The sequence below is a fragment of the Myotis myotis genome, unplaced genomic scaffold (assembly GCF_014108235.1).
Source record: "Myotis myotis isolate mMyoMyo1 unplaced genomic scaffold, mMyoMyo1.p scaffold_m19_p_15, whole genome shotgun sequence".
NCBI lineage: Eukaryota > Metazoa > Chordata > Mammalia > Chiroptera > Vespertilionidae > Myotis > Myotis myotis.
This window is the reverse complement of record NW_023416319.1, coordinates 52,337,387-52,363,611: the sequence shown is the minus strand read 5'-3', so window position 1 is coordinate 52,363,611 and position 26,225 is coordinate 52,337,387. Positions and strand designations below refer to the sequence as shown.

The 26,225-nt window shown below is 43.6% G+C and overlaps 3 protein-coding genes across 7 annotated transcripts in view; 1 reads left to right on the top strand and 2 right to left on the bottom strand.

Annotated features, from left to right (window-relative positions):
- BMS1 (BMS1 ribosome biogenesis factor) overlaps positions 1 to 239 on the bottom strand; it is a 35,397-nt gene extending 35,158 nt beyond the window's left edge. For all 4 annotated transcript variants that reach the window (XR_004972255.1, XM_036337279.1, XM_036337283.1 and 1 more), the window contains exon 1: positions 162 to 239. The gene's annotated coding sequence lies outside the window, so the exon portion shown is untranslated. The remainder of the gene's footprint in view (positions 1 to 161) is intronic.
- On the top strand, positions 23 to 26,225 carry LOC118670350. Its single transcript, XM_036337389.1, has 3 exons — positions 23 to 225; positions 333 to 773; positions 26,092 to 26,225. Exons 1-3 carry the CDS (start codon positions 23 to 25, stop codon positions 26,189 to 26,191), a joined length of 744 nt encoding a protein of 247 aa, XP_036193282.1. The 3' UTR covers positions 26,192 to 26,225.
- Positions 5,410 to 23,818, bottom strand: ZNF248 (zinc finger protein 248). 2 transcript variants are annotated; one of them, XM_036337277.1, is made up of 5 exons: positions 23,745 to 23,818; positions 22,035 to 22,076; positions 14,448 to 14,574; positions 14,089 to 14,184; positions 5,410 to 9,126 (listed from the first exon to the last, which is right to left on the bottom strand). In XM_036337277.1, the coding sequence occupies exons 2-5, from the start codon at positions 22,047 to 22,049 to the stop codon at positions 7,628 to 7,630; spliced, it is 1,737 nt and encodes a 578-aa protein (XP_036193170.1). In that variant the 5' UTR covers positions 22,050 to 22,076; positions 23,745 to 23,818; the 3' UTR covers positions 5,410 to 7,627. The 2 variants fall into 2 exon arrangements, with proteins under 2 accessions (XP_036193170.1, XP_036193171.1); XM_036337278.1 differs by lacking the exon at positions 23,745 to 23,818 and adding an exon at positions 22,595 to 23,021.

The window sequence follows — 26,225 nt, the reverse complement described above, 5'->3', positions numbered from 1 at the left end:
ACGTCTCCGGAAGGTACGGAAGATGCCTGTCCCGGCGCCTCAGGTTCTCCCCGGGGGCAGACTGCCCGAGACCGAACACGGGCCTTCCCGTGCGCTCAGCTCCCGGAGCCCCAGCCCCGGAGACCCCGCCGCCGCCGCCTCCCCCAGCCCCGGGCGCTCACCAAGCTCACAGGTGCTCCTGCTCAGCCCCGCGTGGACCACGCCGGAACCGGAAATGCGGCCTACGCACTTACTCCACCCGCCGGCGGGAAACAAGGCGGGGGCCGAAGAAAGGGACCGGCGGAGGGACGACTTTCCGGGGAGAGCCGCAAGGAAGACTTGTGATTGGCTAGTGGAGGCGCCCCGCCCCGGGGATCCGACCGCGGGGACCGCCGCCCTCAGCTACAACTATTTACTCTTCTGGGTTTCCGAGCCGCGTCTGCTCCGGACGCCCGAGCGACCCGGAGGCCGTGGCGACGGTGCGGCCTGACGCCGTTCCTCGCTGCGGGACAGAAGCAGGAAGTAGCACTTCCGGTCACCCTGCGCCACCTTGCCGACCCCCGACGGGCCTGGTGGGGTATCGCTGGGTTGGGAGTCGCTGTGGCTCGACCGCTTGCTCGGGAACAGCAGACTCAGGGCAGGGACAGACTGACCCACGTGGAATGCCTCGGCCTTCCTCTGACCCCGGGAAAGGACTTTCCGTGGGAGAACGCAGCCTCTTGCCGCTTTCTTCTAGCACAGGTTTGCCCATTCCACCCGAGGGACTGCTGCGGGTTCATCCAAGCCCATCCCGGGTGAGCTGGATGCCAGTTTTATCTCCCTCTGGTCTTGGAGGTTTTCTTTTCAATATCCTACCAGTGCCACCCCGCCACCCCCCCCCCCCCAAGGCCCAGTTCTGCCTCATAAAAGCAGGCGCACTAGTAATGGAGACCCCCTGCCCTCGATGCCCTTCACAGCGAGCTCGAGTTCTCCCTCGGTGCCCACAGGCGTTCGCTCTGCATCACTACAAGCTGCTGTGCCAGGGAGGCTGCCCTCCGGGGCACAGACTCCCTCCTCTGTGAAGAGCTCATAATTTTGTAGCTTTAACGCTACCCCCCATACTCTCGGAGATTTCAGTATACGGGTGGGTAATCCTAGCATCCACTTGGCTCCGTGTGTCCCACTCTTGTCTTCTGACTTGGCGCAGCCTCAGTGCCCCCGTGATCACACCCTAGAACTTGTCTAAGGTCTGCAACCCCTGAAGCGCCCCACTCCGACCACCACTTCCGATGTTTCTAAGTTATTCCCTCTAATGCCCCCAAACCAAAACTCCTGCAACCCTACCACTATCTCCAACCCACCTCCTACCACCTTCCTCCCTTGGTGAGTTTTCCCTCCCTAGTAAGCTAGCGTGAACTCCATGGTCTGCCTTTAGGAGGCGCTTCTTGCATCCCTTTTTAACTCCCTCATCTCCCTGTCACCTCATCATATCTGCTTGGTAAAATGAGAACCCTGGAGAAACCCAGTTCTCCGGCTCCATACTGCAGCAGTGCAGCTAAACGCGGCTAGAGGAGAACACAGAGCCATCCTGACTGCCCTCCCTTCAACAGTTCCAGCATTGCTTGGGCTCTGCCATCCTCCCAAATGAGGATCTCACACCTCTTCTCTCTTCAGCCCTTCCCACCTCCTTCCCCCTCCATCCTACTTCACTAAGAAAATGGAAGTGGAGACTCCCACCGCTGCAGACTTCTACCACCATATCCACCAGTGCCCCGCTCTGTTCCCTGCCCCTTACTGTAGATGCGCTACCTGTGTCCACCTAAACTAATCCTGCACCTGACTGCTGGATCCTGTTACCTCCAGGGCGTCGCTCCAGCCAGTCTGTTCTCTCCCCAACACCATCAGTTTTTACTAGCGTATTCCCGTCATCATACAACCTGCAGTTATTTCATCTTCAAATGAACTCCTCTTGACCCCATTTCCTATACCTTTTCTCCATGTTTCTTTGTAGCAAACTTTCACAAAAGAATTGTCAGTATTTTCTCTGGTTCCTCTCCTAGTCTCTCTTAGGTTCGCTTTGCTCTCAGAACACCATCTACTAGTACAGTCCTGGGGTTTTCCTTCTCAATGGCCTTTGTTCTTCCACTCCTACCCGACCAGCTGTCCACTGGGTGCACTGACTCTAAAGCCTCTTGGGAGGTGCAAGGTCAGCCACCACCTGTGCCCTGCCTGGGGCCACCCAGCACGAGCTGGGCTTGCAGGTGCCCAGGAGAGTCCAAGGTGGGAACCAAGGCTGGCTGCCATTAGTGCCAGGCCTGGGGCCTCTTGGTGAGAGGTATGAGACATGCCAAGGCTAGATGCTGCGTGTCTGCAATTTGTGAACCTTTAAGAGATTTTCAGGAAAGCCCGCCACAGGAGCTAAGAAAGGCAGTTTGTATAGAAAAGCCACTGGAAACAACTTGGGTGGTCCACAGTTTGGGTGAGGCGGGGTCTCAGGGGATCAACAGGGAGGGGCAAACAGTGTGAGCCAGATTGATGGAGACTCAGATGCGGCCCCTCCCTTTGGGCTCGTCAAGGGTACTAGTGCCTCTGCCAGCACTTTTGTCAGACAGAAAGCTGCCCCTCCAGCTCTTGCCCAAATGCTGGAAAATTCAGTTCCTCCCCATATGTCCCTGTGCCTTTCGAGCTGTTGCCCCAGTGCTAGCGCTCAGAGGGAGCAAGTCTGAGTCAGTACAAAGGCCCTTTAAGAGGAAGTGCTTGGGACTCCAGCAGCCTGTCCCTCTCAGCTTCCATCTCCCTCAGTCACCTACCCCCACTGTTTTTTAAAGCCAGAAGTTATGGGGTTTTTCTCTTCCTGCCACTGAGACTCTGGGCTGGGGGGATCTAGTGTGGGGTAGGATTCCTCACTCCTCAGGGAGGTCCTCTACAGCCAAGATATACCTTCTGATTTTTATCTGGCACATGTGGGTGTGGGACCAGCTCATTCCATATCTCCACCCCTCCTACCAGTCTCAATATGGCTTCTTTAAATTCCCAGTTGTAGGACTTCCATTCAGCTAGACGTCAGGCAGTTCTGAATAATGCTTGTTCTGTAGTTTATTTTAATTTGATGCGGTTGTGTGAGGATTCGAGTAACTGCATTTACCTACACCAGTGGTCGGCAAACTCATTAAGTCATCAGAGCTAAATATCAACAGTACAACGATTGAAATTTCTTTTGAGAGCCAAACTGTATAGGTAGGTACATTGTTATTAACTTGATTAGGGTACTCCTAAGCTGGCCTTTGCTAAAAACGTCCTCAGTCTGATTGAGGTACGTTCGCTGAGGTCGACCCCTTCCAACTATCCCATCCACACTCGTCTTGTATGCTTGTTTCGTCCATCTCCTTTCGTTCATCCTCTCTATATGTCCAAACCATCTCAACATACCTTTTTCAGTCCTTGACACTACATCTTCTTTCACTCCACAACGTTCCCTAAAATTAACTTAATAAACTTTACTTAAAGTTTTAAGTCAACTTTGCACTGTACGTGTATTCCCGCACGTGGTATTTTGTGGAAGAGCCACACTCAAGGGGCCAAAGAGCCGCATGTGGCTTGTGAGCCGCGGTTTGCTGACCACTGACCTAATTATGTTGAGATAGGGTACCTCTGTGGAAGGTGTGACAGAGGCAGCAGACCAGAAGCTCCAAGATTTCTACCAGAAACTTGGGGTGTATACAGATCAGTACTGAAGGCTGATCATAGGACAAACCACACAGAGGAAGGGTGGCATAGCAAATTTCAAAGCTGATGGTAGTGTATTATCCTTCAATTTGGAGTTTATTTAAGTGTTGAAAGATAAACAGTAAAGCTATAAAGTTACCAGCCAGGTTTTGGTGGTCACACTCAAATATAACCACCAATTTAACAATGATACCAACAAAATACAATTTGTATAAACAAAATTGTTAACAGATATAACAAATATAAAGCCAGTAATCAGGTTGATATATTCTTTTTTAAAATGTTTTTATTGATTTTTTAGAAAGAGGAAGGGAGAGGACAGAAACATTGATGATAAAGCAATATCAATTAGCTGCCTCCTGCACATCCACTACCAGGGATTGAGCCCACAACCCAGGCATATTCCCTGACCAGGAATTGAACCAGCAACCTGTTGGTACATGGGATGGTGCTCAGTCCACTGAGCCACACGAGCCAGGCAGGTTGATATATTCTTTAGAGCAATTGCTCATGGCTTTACAGAGTAACTCTGCCAAACTTCATGACAAGGAAAAACAAGAATAAATATGAAACCCCAAATTCATCATAAAAAAATAACAATTTTAACAAAGTTAAATGTATTATTTTGTGGGCCGAATGTCTCAGTGGGTGTTTTGGACAGGACCAAATGTCCTGCAAAGATGTAATAAAAATGCCGTATCAGAAAGAAAAAGGTGAATTAAGCTGCAGGAACAGCTGGCTTATTTGGAAGAATAGAGAGCTGCTTACCTCACACGACATGTAACAAGAAACACCACAGACGGAAATATGAATAATGCAAGTATACATGTCTGCTTCACACGTTAAAGGTGAGACATACCTACCACAGTACTCAGTTCCAAAAGGAATGTACTTATCACAACAAAGCACAACAAAGCAAAAACACAACTCTCAACTAGAATAAATTTCTAATGCTGAGCCTTTACATAGGAATTAAGAAACACTGCACTGCTTATTCTCCATCGGCTCCACCCAGATCTCTGTGCCCCCTTGGGCTTACCTGCAGATGGCATCTGCTTAGGTTCTCCCTAGGGAGGCACCAGCAACTTGGTGTCACAATTCTGGAGGTGGCCCCTCCTTCATGGGAGCAAGTCTCACCGGGCTCTGGTAACACTTGCTTCCATCCTTCGCCCCTTTAGGATTTAGAATAGTGCAGATGCTAGTCTCTAGGTGATTCAATAGCCTGTTTCTGGTCCACTGTAAGTCTGCCATTAAAATCTAGAATTCTGTTTTTCACCGGAACCATGCTGACACAAGACCTACCCCATATTAAATTGTCAAAAGAAATAATTCTTCCCAGCCCGACCAGCATGGCTCAGTGGTTGAGCATCGACCTATGAACCAGGAGGTCTCAGTTCGATTATTGGTGAGGGCACACACCCTGGTTGTGGGCTCAATCCCCAGTATGAGGCATGCTGATCAATGATTCTCTTTCATCATAGATCTATCTCATCTATCCCTCCCTCTCTGAAATCAATAAAAAAGTATATATTTTTTTAAATGAAATAATTTGCCCTAGCCGGTTTGGTTAAGTGGATAGAGCCTCAGCCTGTGGACTGAAGGGTCCTGGGTTCAATTCCAATCAAGGGCACATGCCCAGATTTCGGGCTCGATCCCCAGTAGGGGGCATGCAGGAGGCAGCCAATCAATGATTCTCTCATCATTGATGTTTCTATCTTTCTCCCTCTCCCTCTCTGAAATCAATAAAAATATATATTTTTTAAAAAAGAAATAATTTCCCCCAAAATTCACTGTATTTTAAGAATATTAACACTTAGAAAATAATTCATCTCTTTTGGGGGAAATGCCTTCAGTTCTAAATAATAACCCTAAGAATAAATGAGAAGCCATTATTATCACAGTAATATAAGGTCCTGAGAGAGAGCAAGTCCATATAGAGTTGCATATCTTAAAGCTAGGGTTTTCTCATCTTGTGTGCTGTTACCTTTGGGCTATTGCCCTTTAGAGCCATAAACTATAATTTGATATACTATATAGACATGAAAAAGTCCATTACAATAGAGACAATCTCTTCTCATGTTTTCTCATGTCATGACATTTAATTGCTGAGATCTTTCCTCAAAGCACTATAGAATATTTTCCAAACATCTCATATCTCACATATCCACCCAACAAAATCATTAGCATATCCATGACTAACTCAGACTAATCTGGATTTACCCTTATATCATCTGGGTGAGGGATAGACAAAGAAAAAACAGAGCCCAACAAATAAGAAGTAGAGTCTCTTGGAACTGCTTATCAACATGTTGCAAGGAATCATAGGAAACAATAGGACAAAGGCAAAAGGGACAGTATGTAACACTATTATATGAAATACAAATACATACTTCCTGGATTACATACAACTCAGGTTACACATATCATGCCTAAATAGATACAGCAATGAAATACCAAGAGTATGAAAGAGGCATTTCATTACATACAACTATTTTTTTATTTGTACAGTGCAATATTACTGTTTATAACTAATATTAATCTTTGTGGAATTTATGTATCACTATTAACAGCATTTACAGTATTGACTGAGAGGCTGCTTAAAAAAACTCAGGAAAAAATGTTTGGTTTTTTAATGGAAGTAGTTCAATAATAATGGCAGTACTCACTCATCTATGAGGAAAGGTAGGTGACGTGGCTGTAAAATAACATATACTGGCCGTACTCTAAAGAGACTTGGTAGTATTGAGGATAGAAATGATGCAAAGGTGGTTAAAAAACTCACAGAAACATATTTTGTCTTCTTTATTGAAGTGGCAGTTCAGCAATGACAATAGCCATGTATTTATGTCAGGAAATAGGAGAAAAGTTATGTGGTTTTCACTTTAACTCTTCCAAATATATTTTCTTATATCCATAGTGGTGTGCTGCTAAATACTTGACAACAGGTTATCTAAGAAAATAACTCTAATATGTAGAGTTTGCCAATTTCCATTGTGTAAATACTCACACTAAGCCAAGCTACCAACATGATGGCACTGAATGTAGAGATGGAAAGAGATGTGCAGCTGCACACCATTACTCAGTATTCTCTCCATGAAGACTCAAAAATATAAGTAACCTAAAGAACAAGTAGCAAAATATTATAAAATAATTAGTAAGTAATGTGTTGAGTATTTACCACCTTTGTTTTTAATATAATTTAATTATAATTTTATGTAATTTAATTTTTAAATGACTGTGTTTAACAACTGGCTGGCAAAATTCCTGAAAATTTAAATCAGCAGTACTTCCAAGCCAGTATGAACTTAATCTAGCACATCACTATATGTGTGTATAAATATATTTACATGTACATATGCAATTATGTTAGCCTACAAAGATACTGGTGGTATTTAGTGTGGGAAATATTAATATAGATCACAATAGTTGTTTAAGTGTTCATACTTTCTCTTCACAATTAATGTTGGACTCTAATATATAAATCAAGCATACCTCAAATTTCTATTATGTTAGAATACTTACATAGGTCTGAACACATTAGGGATTCTTCACATAAATGTTTAATGCTATTGTCATTCAACATTTTTTAAGCTTCAGATTATACTGTGAATATCAGTATAAGTGAGTATCACACATTATATTTACAATAAAGTTTTGGTATCACATTTGGAATATGATACAACATAAATTCTCTACAAAGATTTTTACCATATAACTTAAATGAACAAATTTTTCCTAAGTACAAATTTTCTGACAAAAGTTTATTTTTTCTTAAAAGCTTCCACATATTTAAAACATTAATAAGGTTTTATTCTAATATTAATTATCTGAAGTACAATAAGACATAACTTTTGAGTAACTTGTGATGTTCTTTGGGTTTCATTGATCTTATTTTTTAAAAACTGAATAATGAATTTGAAAGGGTGGACAGATTTCTGAACATTCAGGATGTGGAAAGAGCTTTCACCCTTGTGTGAATTCTCTGATGTTTAGTGAGTACTGATCTCTGACTAAAGGTTTTCCCACATCCATTACACTCATAGGGTTTCTCCCCTGTGTGAGTTCTGAGATGCTTAGTAAGAGCTGATTTCTCACAGAAGGTTTTCCCACACTCATTACATTGATACGGTTTTTCTCCTGTGTGAGTTCTTTGATGTACAATGAGGTTTGACTTCACACAAAAGGATTTCCCACATTCATTACATATGAAGGGTTTCTCTCCTGTATGTGTTCTCTGATGTACAGTTAGTGCTGACCTGTGGCAGAAGGATTTCCCACATGTGTTACATTCATAGGGTTTCTCTCCTGTGTGTGTTCTGTGATGTTCAGTGAGGTTTGACTTCACACAGAATGTTTTTCCACACTGGTTACATTCATAAGGTTTTTCTCCTGTATGTGTTCGTTGGTGGTTGGTAAGGTGTGGTTTCTGACAAAAGGCTTTCCCACATTCAGCACATTCATAGGGTTTCTCTCCTGTGTGTGTTCTCTGATGCTGAGTGAGGTTTGACTTCTCCCAGAATGTTTTTCCACATTCAGCACATTCAAAGTTTTTTTCTCCTGAGTGAGCTCTTCGAGGTTGGGTGAGATGTGACTTCTTGTTGAAATTATTTCCATTCTCCTTGTGCTCATAAGGTATTGCTCTCATATGTACTATCTGATGTTTAAAGAGGGCTGATTTCCCCCCCGTTTTGTGACTTACTTTATATTCATGGGGAATTTTTCCTGTATAAGTTCTCGGATGAATAATGAAAGTTGAATTGTCACAGAAAATTTGATCATATTCATTATATTCATAAGGATTCTCCCCTGTAAGAGCTCTCTGATGTCCCAATCTTAAATCCACATAGAAGGGATTCCCACAAATACTGCATTCATATGGGTCCCTTTCTAAATGAGTTCTCTGAGATAAACTGAGCTTTAAGTTTTGGATGAAAGTTCTTTGACATTCATTATATTCACAGAGTGTCTCTCCTATCTGAGATCTCTTATTTGAGAAAAAGGCTGCCTCTTCTTGGAAGTCTTGTCCATTTTCATTATACTCAGAAGGCTGGTCGAAAATTAGCTGAGTGAGATCCTGGCCATGACTAAGGATATTCCTTTTTTGATCATAGTTATAAGATTTCCCTCCAGTAAGAGTTTTCTCATGCCTAATATCAAGGAGCAATTTCTCATATAAACTAAACGTATCAGGTTTTGTTCCAGAATAGTTCTTTCTACTAATAATTAAGTCTGAAATATTCTTCAAACTCATTTCACAAGAGGCACATATCTTATATGAAAAATTTCTTGAAGGAACACAGTCTTTACCCAGATTGAAAGTTTTCCTTACTCTCTCACCACCATGTATATTTAATGTTTTGTTGGTGGTAAGAGCAAATTGCCAAAAATGCCCATCTTCATTTTCTTGGCTGCTCTCTATTAGGTCATCATCTTTCCAGTCTTCTGGAAATGAGAAAAATAACCATATCTTATGAATTTCAGTACATTTCTAATGGAATTGGACTTTCACACAAATGCCCTATTATGCAATAAATCCTTTGTTTTAGACCCAGTTTCCTGGTATGAACTAAATCCAACTATATATTTCCTTTACTGTTCTGGTTGGAGTGGAAAATACATGTTGCAGTGGAAGCAGGGAAAGGAAAGTGGCAATGACATTTAGCACTTTATAAATATATAACCTTCAAAACTAAACCAAAAAAAGGAAATAAAATTCAGAGCACTGGGAGTGGCTGATTCAGAAACAAGGAAATGCAAGAGAATGGGGTGAGCCCAAAGGAGACATTAAACATGGAATAAAGTGATAGTTAAGGTGAGTAGACAAGGGCTTTCAGAGGATGAACTGTGTTTGGTAGAGAGAGAACAATTTAGTCGTAATCCTCTCGTACACAGAATACTGGGGTAGGATTCCAACTAGAGTACATGACTCCACTCTACACATGAAACCAAACTAAAGTTCTGAAAACACCAACTTCCTTAGGTCCAAAAGAATAGTCCTAATAGTCCTATAACCCAGGATCTAGATTTTCCTTTAATATAATTCACAGAAAAATAATTACTTTTAAAAATGTTTTAAGAGGCAAGTTAGAGACAGTGAAATAAACTGAAGAGATGGTGAGCAAACAGTACAGATTTTCTGAGAGTTGTTCATTCGGAAAGCAAGACACTCAGAACTAGATGAGTTCAACAAGGGAAGTTATTTTTTGTTTTGTTTTTGTTTTTAAGGAAAACAGACTGAAAAACAAATTAGAGGAAGAATCTACTTTGGCAGAGGCGGATCATAGTTTATGTCCTTACCTTCTCACAACCTGATTACTGTGGGAAGATCCTCACTAATGCATGTTGCCATTCCTTTCCCCATTTTATGTCAACATCAAAATAAATTTCTGAAAGCATCTATTTCCTCATGCATTAAGCAACACTGCTTTACCTGAGACTCTAACTCTCTTTCTAGCTGTGACTCACAACATCACAAATGTTCAACAGGAAATACAACCCAGATGAGGAGCAGGCCTTCTTTGCAAAAGGACCAGGTTCATTTTGTTTTCTCACAGCTGTTCACGAAACTGCCCAAGCCATCAAGTCATACGTTCCTTCACCTCAATCTGCTGGCTAACTTCTCCCCAAAATAATTTTGTTTCTGAGGCAGTGTTGAATTTTAAGTCTGCTTTTATTTCTAGGTTTATCTTTTATAGAGTTTTCAGTTTTTATACCTTGAGGTTCATCTGTGGATTTTACTGAACTGTAATATCCATAATGATCACATTTCTCTATATGGTCCTGAGACCTTAAGTAGGTATTATCTTAAAATTTTTGGCTAGCCTGGCCAGCGTGGCCCAGTGTGTGAGCATAGATCAATGAACCAGAAGGTCATGCTTGGATTCCCGATCAAAGCACATTCCAGGGTTGCGGGCTCAATCCCCAGTAGGGAGTGGGTAGGAGGCAGCCGATCAATGATTTCCTGTCATCACTGATGTTTCTATCTCTTTCTGCCTCTCCTTTCCTCTCTGAAATCAATAAAAATTCTTTAGAAAAGCAAGGACCTATAACCAAGATTACTCTACCCAGCAAAGCTATCATTTAGAATAGAAGGACAAATAAAAAGAGTTTTCTAGACAAGGAAAAGCTAAAGCAGTTCATCACCACCAAATTAGTGTTGAAGAAGAAAAAAAAATAAGGATAAGAAGTATGAATAAAATGGTAATAAATACATATCTATCAACAGTTACTTTAAATGCAAATAAATTAAATGCTCCAATCAAAAGACATATGGAGACTTAATGGATAATGAAAACAGACCCTTGCTATCTACAAGAGACTCATAGACCCTTGCTGCTTACAAAAGACTCACTTAGGATCAAAAGACACACACAGATTTAAAGGGATGAAAAAAGATATTTCATGGAAATGGAAACAAACAAACAAAAAGCTGGGGTAGCAATACTTACACCAGACAAAAGAGATCTAAAAAAGAAAATAAACAAGTAGAACAGAAAGAGACTCACAGATACAAAGAACATTTTGACAGTTGCCAGATGGGAAGGCTGTTGGGGGGATGGGTGGAAAAGTGAAGGATTAAAAAGTACAAATTGGAAGTTACAGAATAGTCACAGAAATGTAAAGTATAGCATAGGGAATACAGTCAATAATATTGTAATAACTATGGTGTCAGATGGTTACTAGATTTATTGGGGTGATCACTTAGTAAATTATATAACATCTAATCACTGAGTTGCACACCAAAAACTAATATAATATTGTATGTCAACTGTAACTGAAAAATAAAAAATTACTTAAAAGTTTAAAAAAGAGCATTTATAAGTGAATTTAGGATATAATATAGTATGGGTTTTAGTGTAAATTCTGGAGAGCAGAAAGAAAGAAATTAAGATAGGTAGGACAGTAGAGCACTTGTGATCTTGGTTCCCAGCATGTTGTCATTTTGGCTCAAATAAATTCTTATAAAAATAAAAAAATAAAAAGAATAGGACCACACTGTAATAGTCAATGAAAGGCTTTAATTTTATTTATTAATAAAAAGCTACTTTATCAGGCTAGTAAAAGATACACTGGATGCTTTAGGTTAAATAAAAGCCTTTTTTAGGAGGTAGCTCAAGCCAGAAATGAGACATCACAGGCACAGTTCTGGTTTTACGTGTTATCAGTGAAAAGTGAGAAAATGAAGAGATGTAGAGCAGTGGTTCTCAACCTTCTGGCCCTTTAAATACAGTTCCTCATGTTGTGACCCAACCATAAAATTATTTTCGTTGCTACTTCATAACTGTAATGTTGCTACTGTTATGAATTGTAATGTAAATATCTGATATGCAGGATGGTCTTAGGCGACCCCTGTGAAAGGGTCGTTCGACCGCCAAAGGGGTTCCGACCCACAGGTTGAGAACCGCTGTAGTAGATGGTTTTGAAAGGAAAACAACAGCAGTCTGAATAGAACAGTAATAGGAAATAACAGGTTTAGTATAGTGACCCATGGTTGCCACTTAAGGTAGTAAAGGATTGTAGAATGTCCCTTATTTGACTCCTAGAAAACCAGCCTCTCTGGTTTTCATGCCACTCAGACTGTTCCTTCCCAATCTCCTCTAATGATGAGACAATGGATTTACGTGTCTCATAAAAGTGTATTGTCCCAAGACTACTTCTCTCACAAAGAACCACTCTTTAGAAAAGGAGTCAGCAAACTATGACTACAAGCAATGAATGGTCCTTGAACTAAGAATGTTCTTTACATTTTTAGAGGGACAAAGTAGAAGAGCACTAGGGAGGAGCAAGGATAAGAAGAAAGGAGGAGAATAAATAGGAAGAGAAAGGGGTGGAAAGGGGAGGGGGAGGAGCAGCAGCAGCAGCAACCATGACCACATGTGGCCACTAACCCTGAAATATTTACCTTCTGGTTTTTTATTAAAGTTTCCCAACATCTGTTCTAGAAGATCTCCTCTAACCCATGCCTTTTGACACCACCTGAAATTAATGCCTTTCAAATGGAAACTTCTAGTTCTATATTCCATACTTGTACACATCCAACCTCCAATACACAGACTAGATTTTAACAGTTACCTCAAGCTTATTGAGTCTAAATTTAAATTTATAATAACCCCCCTATAATCTCTCCTCCCTAATTTTCTCTATTTCAGTAAATGACACTCTAATTTATCCAGCTGCTTGTCATTCATGACTCCTCTCTTTCTCTCACACACTATTATCTAATCCAACAGCAAATCCTCTTAGTCGCATTTCAATACATCTGTACAAATCTACCACTTCTGAGCACTTCCAACATAGCCTTAGCTACTATCTTCTCTCCTCTGGAGTACATAATGGCCTCCTAACTGGTGTTTCTTCCTTGCTAATGCCTAAGTACCACTCACCCACCATAGTTTATTTACTGACTAGAAGTCAGAAAGACTCTTTTAAACTGTAAATCAGATTTGATGACATAATTTGATTTACATAATTTGATTTACTAAAAAAACAAAGGATTTCTCACATCACTCAAAACAAAATTAACCATGGTATCTACCATGGTCCATGCTACTAATTTATTATATTATGATATTATGATATTATAATTTAATATCATCTCCTATCTATCTCCCCCACGCCCTCTGGTCTCCAGCCACAGTGGCCTTCTTGCCATTCTTCACTCTAAGAATGTATCTGCCTGAGAAGTTCAGCACCTGATGTTTCCCCTGCCTAAAATATTCACGCTTCCACTTTATTAGTCTTGTCTCTATTAATCTCATTAAAAAGGTTTTCCCTGACTTTCTTACCAAATAGTACATCATTCTCCATCCCCCTTCCCACTACTTTAACAGTACTTACCACCACCTAACACTGTGTGTGTATATACATGCACATATATCTACACACACACACACACAGGTATGCTTTGTGCCCCTCGCTGTATATACACTACATGACAGCAGGGACATTATTCTTTTAATTACCTAAAAACATAACTGGATCATAGTGAGTGCTCACATATATTTGTTAAATGAATATATAGAAGTACTGCATGAAAAAACACCAGCTAACACAAAGACAATAGAGGTGAACAATTCTAAGATACACTAACCAAAAAAAAAAAAAAAAGATACATTAACCAAGAAAAATTATCTAAGATGAACCTGACTGCATTTAGCTTATGGGTATAGGTAAGTCACCCTTAAAATGTAGAAGGAAAAAGGAAAGCACTTATGAGTGAAAGTGACATGTGGAGGAATGTGATTAAGGTAATAAAGGGATGTGGGCCAATTGTCCTTATAACTTCCAAAGGTCTGGGCTACAAAAAAAAATATCTGAAAAATATCTGAAAGGTGATAAGCCCTAAACAATGGCTTAAATCTCACTTCCTGTGGCTTCCATCTGCGTGCGAACTCATGAACTCACCTGGGTGGCACTGGCTTGGGAATCCTTGCTTTAATATCCAGGGCTCTTCTCCTTGCTCTATCTTGATGATCACTTCTGGCTTAGTAATGCAATACCCTGTTAAGAGAAAATACTACAGCATTAGGGCTAAACAGCCTGGTTTTAGGGACTCTGAGAAAATGGTGGGGAAGGAAGGTACAGCTTAAAGAGCTGTTCAAAGGAGGTGCCCTAATCAACCAATCCCTGAGGAGGGAAAAACACAGCATTCTTTATGCTAGCCCAAATCTCTAGCTTCAAATCAGAAAATTCTTACAGGAAGTTCATATGTTTCATCAACTAAGAAATGCATGGTACTGGTAGTCACATAGAAATATTCTTACCTATTGAGACAAGGTGGCTGTAATTTTCCAGCATCATGTCTCTGTATAGTATCTTCTGAGCAGGATTCAGCAGATGCCACTCTTCCTGGGTGAAGTCCACACACACATCTTTGAATGACACTTGTTCCTGTAACGGTATATTCTTTTTCTATATGAAGCTGTCAGAACTATATGAGGAAAACATTTGAAAGAACTAATCTCTTTAGAGCTTACTGAAAATTGTCATATAGGATGCCTTCTTTTGTGCTATATTATGTAGGATAAAATATGTACAAACTGACTCTCCACTAAGGGCTTGGAACTGTCCTAACTGCTACAAAAATACTATTGATGAAAACAAACACAGTTTCTGTTCTCAATGCTTATGACATGATAAGGAGACATATACATTATCATTTATTAAATTAGACATTGTAGGAGCTAGCAGTATTCACAAAATAGGTTGGGGTTACCAAGGAAAAGTTAGTTCTTTTTTTTTAAGTTCTTTTATATTATCTTTTATATTATTATATTTTAAATGCTTAATACTTTTATCTTTTTAAATATATTTTTTATTGATTTCAGAGAGAGGAAGGGAGAGGGAAGAGAGAGAGAAACATCAATGATGAGAGCAAATCATTGATCGGCTGCCTCCAGCATGTCCCCTGCTGGGGACTGAGTCTGCAACCCAGGTTGTGCCCTGACCGGGAATCGAAATGTGACCTCCTAGTTCATAGGTTGACACTCAACCACTTAGCCACAACGGCCGGGCACCTTTTATATTATTAAGTTAACTTTCACTGAGGAAGTAAAACTTTGTTAAAATGAATAGTGGATTGAAATGAATATGGTGCAGGCCCTGACCAAGTTCAACCTATGATTGATTAAAGTGACCAGCCCTGCATTCTGCCTGCCCACCAGAGAAAGGATGAATCCTCTCTGCTGAAAGAGATCATTTTCTGAGCCTCTACCATTTTTTAAAAAAATATAATGTCTGGCATCCAATAAAAAATTTCATGTTCTGTGAAAAGACAATGACCAAGAAAAAAATAGACAATAAAAACAGACTAATAGGGGACTCAGATATTGGAAATGATAAGCAAGAACTCCAAAATAAATGATGAATAATATATTCAATAAAACAGATGAATATATGAACAAAAGAAATGAAAGATGGGATGTGTGGTGTGCAGAAAAGAACAGAGTAGGGCTAAGACCACTAGCCCTTGATAAGTCCGCCACAAGGTGTCCTTTGGCTGGCATCTGGGACCTTGGATTTCAGGAGAGTTCTCACCATCTATCTATATATACTAGAGGCCCGGTGCAAGAGATTTGGGCGGTTGGCAGTCTGGGGCCCTTGGGGGATGTCCAACTGCCAGCTTAGGCCCGCTCAAGCCATCAGTCGGATATCCTTAGCCTGGCCACGGAGGTGGGAGAGTCCCCCACCACCGCCGCTGCGCTTGCTGGCTGTGAGCCGGGCTTCTGGCTGAGCGGCACTCCCCCTGTGGGAGTGCACTGACCACCAGGGGGCAGCTCAGGCATTGAGCATCTGACCCCTGGTGGTCAGTGCTCGTCATAGTGACCAGTCGTTGCGCTGTTCAGTCAATTTGCATATTAGCCTTTTATTATATATATATATCTATAAAACCCTAATATGCAAATAGACCAAATGGTGGAACTAAAAAACCGAACCAAACAACCAGTCGCTGTGACGTGTGCTGACCACCAGGGGGCGCACACGGAACATGGCGAGCGTTGGCTGCGGCGGGATGGTGGAGCAGGTAAGCAGGGGCGCCAGACCAAGGTGGGGCACCGGTTGCAGTCATTGGTGCAAGCTTCTGATGGTTACTGAAAATTCTTTGCTCACGTGCACGATGGTCCTGCCCAGTGCTCACACATGCTGCCAGTGCTGGAGCTGCTGCTCACACCTGCTGCCGGCGCCTTTCCACCTCCCCCTGCTCTTGAGGGGCAATTGGGGCCGGCAGCTACCTCTCGCACCTGCTGCCGGCGACGGCCCCACTCGCACCCACCGTCAGCAGGGCCAGTGCCGTCAACGCACGGGAGCAGTGGCGGCGGGAGTGGGGCTGCCGGCTTACAGGGGAACGGGAAGACCACGGTGGGAGGGGTCGGGTAGGGGCATGGAGGATGGGCTGAGACCTGACCCTGTGCCCACTGTAGCCTCACGGCCCACAGTTCCTTTCAAGCTGCATGAATTCGTGCACTGGGCCCCCGAGTATAGGATAAAAGCCCAGCAACCGGAATGGCGGAACAACCAGAACAACTGGTGGCTATGAAGTGCATTGCGGCAGCAACCAGCCTGATCCAGGCCCCAATTGCCCTCCCCCGCCCAATCCTGCCGGTCTGGCCCAATTGGCCCCCACCCTGATTGGGGGCGGGGCTGGCTAGCCAACCGCCCACAGCCCCTTCCCCCCACCAGCCCTATGGAACCCCATCGGGGCAGGCTGGCCAGACCATACCTGTGCACGAATTTATGCACTGGGCCTCTAGTTCTCTAATAACAATGGTTCACTGACCCTAGACTGTTTATGCAAACAATGTGGTTTATGTTGTACAAGTGGTGCCTGGGAGTTCAGGTGCTAAGCAGAGAGTACCGATGTGACTATCTCCTGATAAAACCCCTGAGCACTAAGTGTCTACTGAGCTTTCCTGGCAGACATTTCATGTTTGTTGTCATAGCTCATTGCTAGAGGACTAAGTGTGTCCTGGGAGAAGACTCTTAGAATCCTGTGCCTGGTTTCCTCTGGTCTAGGCCCCATGTGCCTTTTCCCTATGCTGACTGTGCTTTGTATCCTTTCACTTAAATAAGTCACCACCATAAGTACAACTACATAATGAGTCACCCCAATGAGTCACTGAACCTGGGAATGCTCTTGGGGCCTTCTGATACATGTATATACGTACACACATGTACATACAGACACACATACATTGAAAGGGCATTCTAGAGCTGACACTAAGAACTCATTAGATGGGTTCAAAATCATACCACAGAAAGGAGACAATCTGAAACAAGTATGTATCTAACAAAAGAATATAAAAATACATACAACAAAAACTGATAAAACTGAAAGGAGAAACAGACAGAGCATAGTTGGAGACTTCAGTTGCTCCTCTCTCAGTATTGAGAGATTGAGCAGGCAGAAAGTCAGGAAGTATATGGATGACCTGAGCAACACTATCATTCAACATGATCTAGCTGACTTTATCCCAAACAATAACATAGACATTCTGTCACTCCGTTCTAGCTCACATGGAACAGTCACCAAGACAGAACATAGCCCAGGTCACAAAACACACCTTAATGAATTTAAAACAATAGTTAATCATACAAAATATGTCCTCAGACCATTATAGAATTAAATAGAAATTAATAAGCAAGTGACAGCTGGAAAATCCCCCAAATACTATTTATGTTATTAAAATCCCCCAAATACTAAATGTGTTATTAAACAACACATTTATAAATAACTTATAGGTCAAAGAAGAAATCTCAAAAGAAATTTTAATATATTTTAAATAAAATGAAGATGAAAATACCTCTCATCAAAATTTGTGGGATGCAGTGAAAGCAGTGCATAAAGGGAAATGCATAGCATCAAATGTATGTCAGACATACAAGTTTTTTAATTGGTAACTTGTGATATCAGAGGAATGGTGCTGTGAGAGATCCCCTTGGTCTCACCCCTTTAAGTTTCAACAATTTGAACAGCTATAATTCAACAAAGAATTCTTTGTTCAACACACAAACATGTCTGAGAGATCTGCACATTGAAACATCTAAAGGTGGGCAAGTGGGAGCCAACCAGGGAGACAAGAAGGGAGAAGAGTTTAAAGGAGCCATGGACGCAGCCCTGCAGCCAAGAGCTCCTTGTGGGGCTCAGTCCAGACAGAGGAATCTTGTGAATGGAACTCCCTTCAGCCAAAAGAAGCCAAGAGATTTAGTAAGCATTCCTGCAGGAATGGGCAGTATGAGCTTCAGCTGAGCCCAGTGTCCAGGGCAGGGACAAAGCACAGATGTGGCCATGGTTGTCTGGCAATTGGCTTTCCAGACAGAGAATTCCAGACAAAGCCCAGGAGCCTGGCCACCTTCCTTAAACCACCCAGAGCTCGCCTCACCTCACCCTTCGTGTTAGGTTGCAGAGCACATTATCTGCAAACCCGAGAAATGTTACTACAGAAACACTTTTTCTCTGAGCAAAGGGTGCACTCAGTGACTAATCGCAGGGATGGGTGGAGGCACAGAGGGGACTCCATGGAGGTCCACTGGTCACCATTGCTGGAAGGGCAAAGCAACAAAGGAGGAGTCTCATCAACTCACATCACCCCTAAAAACAGTTTGGCAGTTTCTCACAAAGAAACACAGCCTTATTTAATACATGATCTAGTCTATCTATCTATCTATCTATCTATCTATCTATCTATCTATCTATCTATCTATATGCTAGAGGCCTGGTGCACAAAAATTTGTGCACTCGGGGGGGAGTCCCTCAGCCCGGCCTGTGCCCTCTCGCAGTCTGGGACCCCTCGGGAGATAACGACCTGCTGGCTTAGGCCCACTCCCGGGTGGCAGAGGGCAGGCCCAATCCCTAGGTGCAGCCCCTGGTCGGGCTCAGAGCAGGGCCGATTGGGGAGTTGGGGCGCCTTCCCCTGTCATGCACAGAGCAGGGCAGATTGGGAGGTTGCGATGCCACCCTCAGTCATGCTCAGGGTAGGGTCGATTGGGGGGGTTGGGGCACCGCCCCCTGTCACACTCAAGGCAGGGTCGATGGGGAGGTTGCGGCGCCACCACCTGTCACGCACAGAGCAGGGCAGATCAGGGGGTTGGGTCGCTGCCCCGTCATTCACAGAGCAGGGCCCATCAGGGGGGTTGGGGAGCTGGTCACACACCCTTCAGGGTGGGGGTCCCCACTGGGGTGCCTGGCCAGTCTGGGTGAGGGGCTGAGGGCTGTTTTCAGGCTGGCAGGTGACTAAAGCTCCCAACTGCTCCTTTTTTTCTTTCTTTTTTTATTCTGGGCCACCTTTAGCTCTGGCTCCAGCTCTGAGGCCTCTGCTGCTGAAAGCAGGTATCTGGTTTGTTTGGGTTCTATAATCGAAACTCTGTATCAACTCCAGCTCTGAGATCCCGGTGGGCTGAAAGCAGGTTTCTGGGGGTTTGTTTAGCTTCTATATTTGTAACTATGCTTCAAACTGCAAGCTCAGACGCCGGCAAGGCAGGCGGGGAACGTTGGTTTCCTCCATCACTGAAGCAAGCAAGCCTCATGTTAGTTTCAAGCTGCCTGGCTGCCGGCCGCCATCTTGGCTGGCTGTTAATTTGCATATCTCACTGATTACCCAATGGGAAGGGTAGTGGTCGTACGCTAATTACCATGTTTCTCTTTTATTAGATAGGATATATATATATATATATATATATATATATATATATATATATATCTGTGTGTGTGTGTATATATATATATATGTTAGTATAGACATCTATTTCCTTGGTCAGTCAGCTGAGAGAGTGTCTACAAGCAATGACACATCAGCAGCAATAGCCTCCCAATCTTGGTTCCAATAAAAGAAACCAGAGCAATTACCAAAAGACAAATGATATACCCAAAAATAATAGTTTGTAACGCATATAATAAACAAGCATTAGTATCCCTAATATAAATAAAGAGCTAACTAGCCACTGAAAAAAGGAAGCCAGAAACTTTGGAGCAAAATGGGCAATAGGTATGAACAGATAGTTCACTGAAATATAAATACAAGACAACTTTTAGATACATGAAAAAATATTCAGCCTCACTCAGAATTAAGAAAATTGCAGGTGCAAACTACATAAAATATCACTTTTTACTTATTAGTTGCCAGAAGTTGAACCACATAGTGTATGAAAAATAGCTGAGGAGAAACAAGCACTCTCATGTAGTATAAAGGGGATATAATAATATTATAATTCCACCAAGCTGATCAAGTTTATTTATTTGTATTCACCCTTTGATCTCGCAACTCCACTTATGGTAATTTATTTGATGGAATAAATCTATACTTACTAGGTTAGTCATTAAAACATGGCTTGTAACAGAAAAAGGTTGGAAATAGTTAATAACTGGTTAAATAAACTATGGGATATTCACAATTGAATTACTATACAGTTATAACACAAAAGAAACAGCAATCCATGTTCTGTTATAGAGTTCTCTGGGACAGGATGAAAAAAGGTGAAAGAAAATGCCGAAAAGGGAAAATAGTGTAAAGACTTGCTATTTGGTGTGGTAACTTTAACAGCTGAATCAGCTTCATTTGGGAGGTTATTAAAAATATAGAATTCAAGACTCCACCCAGCTCTACTAACTACATCAAAAATCTGCATTTTAACAACATGTACAGATGCATCTAAATTTGAGAAGCATTTAAGGAAGCATTTTAAATAGAGAGGGCATACAAGAATATGCACGCATATTTTCTTTTAATTGAATAAAGAAACACTTGAAAGGTAAACAAGAAATCATTAATAATGGATACCAACAGTAGGGTGACCACGCACTCCAGTTTGTCTGGAACTGCTCCAACACCTGCCAGTTGTCCCAGCATAATTGTTTGTAGAACCTCTTTCACTCTCAGTGAAAGCATCTCAGTTTAAGTGATAAATAAATGTCACCAAACAGAGAGGGAGCATCAGGTACAGAGAGGATGGAAGTGTGAGTTTTTAAGTTACTGTCTTCTATATCACATGTTTAGCCATGTAAATATATCACCAATTCAAAACTATTTTATTTAAAAAAATAAAAAGCAATACCGGTCATAAAAAATAGGTAGACTGAGGAGAGCAATGGACCAAGAACAGATAAGAAAAGAAAAAGACACTTCTTGGGGGACAGAGTAGGTAAAGACAGCTAGGAGGGCAGTGTCACAGACAACAGAGGACACTTTCAAAACAGACAATAGATCAGAGTTCCAAGTACTGCAGAGGAGGCAAGTAAAACAAAGACAAAAGCTGGGTTTTACTACAAGTTGGTGGCCTTTTCCAGAACTGATTCAAGGTAGCAGTGGTGATGCAGCAAGACTGCCTTCATTAGGTTGAAATGTAAATGACAAATGCAGAAATGAACATCAGAGCTGTCTACTACTCACGCTAGAAATACAAACGCGCTGACACAAACATTTATGGGGAGTTCTTTGGGGAATTAAAGTCCCTCCATTCAGCCAGATCTTCCAGGTTTTTATTCCTGGATCAAGCAGGACCATGAACAGCTGTGGACTCACACCTCACTGCTGGGTCTCCTGAAAAGTATACCCGACGAGGTCAGCCTTAGCATTTACTGTTTCCACCAAAGAATGATTATAGGCAACAGAATGCATGTATGTCAGTGTTGTCATTAGGAAGATCAGAGAAAATTTTACAATCACTTGGGTAACTGTAAAATTAAACATCGTGCCCCTGATTTTACCAACTGTCCTTTTGGATTTACTTCTCTTGTTACGTTTCCCTTAATGTAAAACTTTGCCTATTTCTACTTTTTCATTTTAAAAATATGAACCCGTATAAAATTTAGAAAACACATTTTAAAACAAGTGGGAATACATAAACAAAACACTCACCTGGGGTTTGTTCATTTTCTGTTCTTAGAGGAGGCGGCAGTGCTAAGGGAGAAGGGAGAAGGAAGTCAGGAGTGCATGGCCTGCTGTGCGGTTCCCGGGTTGCCCTGCCTACACGCAGGATGCTTACATGTCCATGTGTGGCTCCAATACATGCTGAGCTTAGACATGACACTTGTCACTGAGTGAATGTAATATTTGTTTCTTACTGATTTATTACCAATTTAGGGTCTGCGACACAAAAATTAAAAACATAAGAAGATGCGTTTAACATAGAATAGTAATCTAAAGAAGGAAACGCCACGGATTTGTTAAAACTGATGTTGTGGAGAAAAAGAAACCCTCAAGCCATATTGCTTATCTCTTTACCTGCGAGCAACATTAATCCTTTGGGGTCAAATCCAAGAAACCCCTGAAAAAAAGGGATGGGGATGTTTACGACCAGGTAATATTTTTAATGTTTGTTCTAACCTGCTCACAATTTTCAAAAAGATCTTTTAATAAGGAACCAGCTTTGACCGAACTGACAAAATGAGCAGTAGCTCGGGGGTCTGCAGACCTACCTTTTCATCTCGGTCCCACCACTAACACATGGCATGATCTGAGCCGGTCACCTTCTCAGACTCATTTTTTAAAAAACCTTTCAAATGAGGTCAAACGAGATCATCCAGAAAGGCCCTGCCCGCAGAAGGCCAGGAGAGGGGGACCTTGCATCTTCTCTAGGCGCCATCAACAATCATCCACGGGGCGCTGCAGGCAGCTCACCTCCGGAAGAGTGGACCGAGGACCGAGGACCAGAGGCGTAGCGGGTATTTGGGGAGGAATTATGACAATTTCCTCAGCTGTCGCTGGTGAGCCTTCCATCCCCACGACAGGGTCACGAGCTCGCCAAAGGGGTGGCATGTGCTGCACAGCCTGTGCGCCGGCCTTGGCCCCAGCTCACCTCTCTCCTCTTCCCGTCACACAGCCTCCCATGGCTTCCAGAGGCTGTGCGTGATTACACATAACCCACAGCAAATGAGCACATAATGAATACTAACTTGGGGTCTGGAGAATGCTGGAGCCGGGGCGGGGGGCGGGGGGGCGCCTCGGTGCCAGCCAGCCCAGCCCTTCCCCTCCCGTTTCCCCAGAGTTAACGGGGAAACGAGGCCCCGCAGACCAGTCCCAGCTCCAGCCGCAGGTCACGCGCACAACAAACACACAGCAGCTAGCAACGCGCAGGCGCTCAGAACAGCACAGGGCGGCGAGTGTCCCTAACGCCGCATTTCACAGATGAGAAATGAGGGTCTCCGGGGGCTATTTGGTCCGGCGATTTCACGTACTACCAACCCCGGCCCTTTCCTCGCAGGCCCAGCGCACACGCCAGGCACGCGCACACGCCGCGCACGCGCACTCCTGCGTCCCAGTCCCAGTCCCGCTCTGCCCCGCGGGCCCAGCGCTCGCGTCGCGCACGCGCACTCCCACCGGCGGCCACACGGGGGCGTGTTAGCTCGGGGCGAAACGCCGTAGAGCTCGCCAGCCCTGGAGCCCGCATCCCACGCCAACGGGGCCCAGTTGGAGGGAGAAGCCCCCGCCCGGCGTCCCTTCAGCTTCAGGTGCCGCAGACGCCAGGGGTTCCGCCGGGGCCCGCAGGGTTCCTCCCCATCACCGGAACCGCCGCACCCCCGAGCCGCGCGGGGCCCCCTCGGCCCTCTCCCACCCTCTGGGGCTCACCCGCAGCTCCCTCGCCGCGTGGACCCGCAGGCCTAGGATGGTTCCCCCCGGAGGGCTAGAGGCCGGGAAGGACGCGCGGGGTGGAGGCGGGGATGCACATGCGCAGAGGGCGGGCTCCGGCGGGCGCGGCGCGGGGGCTCGGCTCTGACAGCCGGGGCTGGAGGAGCGGCTCGGCCCTCGGCGCGATGCCTCGCTGCAAACTCCTAAACGTAAGCTAGTAGCGGGGCCTGCCTCGCACGGTTCTCACGAATACGCATTCCAGGCGCTTACTGTGAAAGCACTCGGGACGGTGCCCGGCACGTAAATTGTTAAGAACATTCTCAAGATTCCCCTCCCAGGCAACGCCGTGCCTCCCGTTAGGCGTCCGCAGCGGTTTCCTCCTCCGGACCCGGTGGAGGGATTGCTACCTGCGGCTGCTGTCGGGCCGGACCGGAGGCTTCCTCCCAGAAACGCGCATCCAAGTGCTGCCCCTTCAGACACAAGCCTAGAGGAGGGAAAGGGGCCTGGATTGCATGTCTGAGCGCGAACAGTTATGTTACTGTAGGTCAATTTTTTTAAAAATATATTTTATTGATTTTTTACAGAGAGGAAGGGAGAGAGATAGAGAGTTAGAAACATCGATGAGAGAGAAACATCGATCAGCTGCCTCCTGCACATCTCCTACTGGGGATGTGCCCGCAACCCAGGTACATGCCCTTGGCAGGAATCGAACCGGGGACCTTTCAGTCCGCAAGCCGACGCTCTATCCACTGAGCCAAACCGGTTTCCGCATGTAAGTCAATTTTTTAACACTTAGAAAATAAATTTAATATTTGTGACCGTAGTTACTCTCCAGAGTGAGGAATAAAGCAAGCTAGCAGTTCGGTTTTAATAATAAAAATTGCTCACATGTAAGGAACTTCATATAAAGAGGAGGGCACACCAAAATGTACCTGCGCCAACTATACATTATTTTATGTGCACATCCTCCCGATATTTTTAGTACAGTATGATCCTATGGTCATGCTTTTTAAAAATTTTTATTGAATTTATTGGGGATGACTTTGGTTACTAAAATGATATAGGTTTCAAGTGTACAATTTTATAATACACCACCCCAAGTCAGGTCTCCTTCCATCACCATTTATCCCCGTTTACCTCCCTCACTCTCCTTTCCCTCTGGTAATCACCATACTATTGTCTGTATCTATGAATTTTTTTTGGGGGGGGGATGGGCATATTATTTATTTTTTAAATATGTTTTTTATTGTTAATTGTATTACAGATATCTCCCATTTTCCTGGGCATAGTATTTTATGATGAGCCTCTTATGAAACAACTAGAGCAGGGGTGGGCAAACTTTTTGACTCGAGGGCCGCAATGGGTTCTTAAACTGGACCGGAGGGCCGGAACAAAAGCATGGATGGAGTGTTTGTGTGAACTAATATAAATTCAAAGTAAACATCATTACATAAAAGGGTATGGTTTTCTTTTTCAATAGTTTTATTCATTTCAAACGGGCCGGATCCGGCCCGCGGGCCGTAGTTTGCCCACGGCTGAACTAGAGAGTCGATGCCCGAAATTCTTGCAAGGGGCTTGGCCCCCGCAGCCCTGGCTTCCTCCAGAAGGTCATCCGGAACGTCGACCGGCTGTCTGTCTAATTAGCAAATTATGCTTTTATTATTATAGATATATAGTGAACTCTTTTTGGTCAATGTCATTTTTTTACCTTTTTTTTTTAAAAAAAATATAACTTTAGATTTATAGAAGAGTTAGTTAAAAAGCTAGTTCCCATATATTCTTTCCCCAGCTTCTAGAATTCTGTGCCATTGGGCAGTACAGTTCAGTACCTGTCCTTGTCCAGCCAGCTTAGTCCGATCCCGGCTGGCGCTGTGCTGCCATACTCAGGCTCAGGCTTGGACCTGCACGTGGAGTCCGCGCATGGCTGTTAGGAGAGAAATGCAGGGACAAACTGGGGAGTGCATGCTACTGAGTGAGAGTGAGAGAGAGAGCTTTGTTTTTGTTAGGCTGATTACGTTATCGTGGGCTTGGGAAAAACTAGGAGCCCTTTCAAACCAACCAACTTCTCAATCGTTCTAGCATTGGGTTCTCCCCCTAACCAATCCATTTCCTAGATCTTCCAGGGTTCTATGTCCCTTATCCAATCCAGTCCTTTACCCAGGCTAGACGGACAGGCCTCTATGTTTCCTAACTTGGCTCCTACTGTGCATGTCTCATAGTAAAAGCACCTCCCTTGTGCCATCTTGGCTTCTACTGGGCATGTGCCCCAGCAGAGGAATTTCTGCTGTTTATATTCCTCCGCTGGTAATGACCAGTAACAATCCTTCCTTCCTGCTTGGGGGATTAGGTCTCCAGGGTGGAGGATGCCCCGGACCAGCATGTCAAACTGGCACCCCATGGGCCGCATGCAGCCCACAAGGAATATTTTTGCAGCCCAGCCAATGTAACGGTATGTAAAAAACGTTTTAATAAAAAGTTCAT

Bases quoted from the DNA above. Each gene is read 5' to 3' on its own strand.
- LOC118670350 (XM_036337389.1), top strand. From the start codon at position 23: ATGCCTGTCCCGGCGCCTCAGGTTCTCCCCGGGGGCAGACTGCCCGAG. The intron at 226-332 runs GCACTTACTCCA...GTGATTGGCTAG, and splicing joins GAACCGGAAATGCGGCCTAC to TGGAGGCGCCCCGCCCCGGG. The intron at 774-26,091 runs GTGAGCTGGATG...TTGGGGGATTAG, and splicing joins TTCATCCAAGCCCATCCCGG to GTCTCCAGGGTGGAGGATGC.
- ZNF248 (XM_036337277.1), bottom strand. The intron at 14,185-14,447 runs GTAAGAATATTT...TTCTCTTAACAG, and splicing joins CAGCCACCTTGTCTCAATAG to GGTATTGCATTACTAAGCCA. The intron at 9,127-14,088 runs GTGAGTTCATGA...TCTCATTTCCAG, and splicing joins CCCAAGCCAGTGCCACCCAG to AAGACTGGAAAGATGATGAC.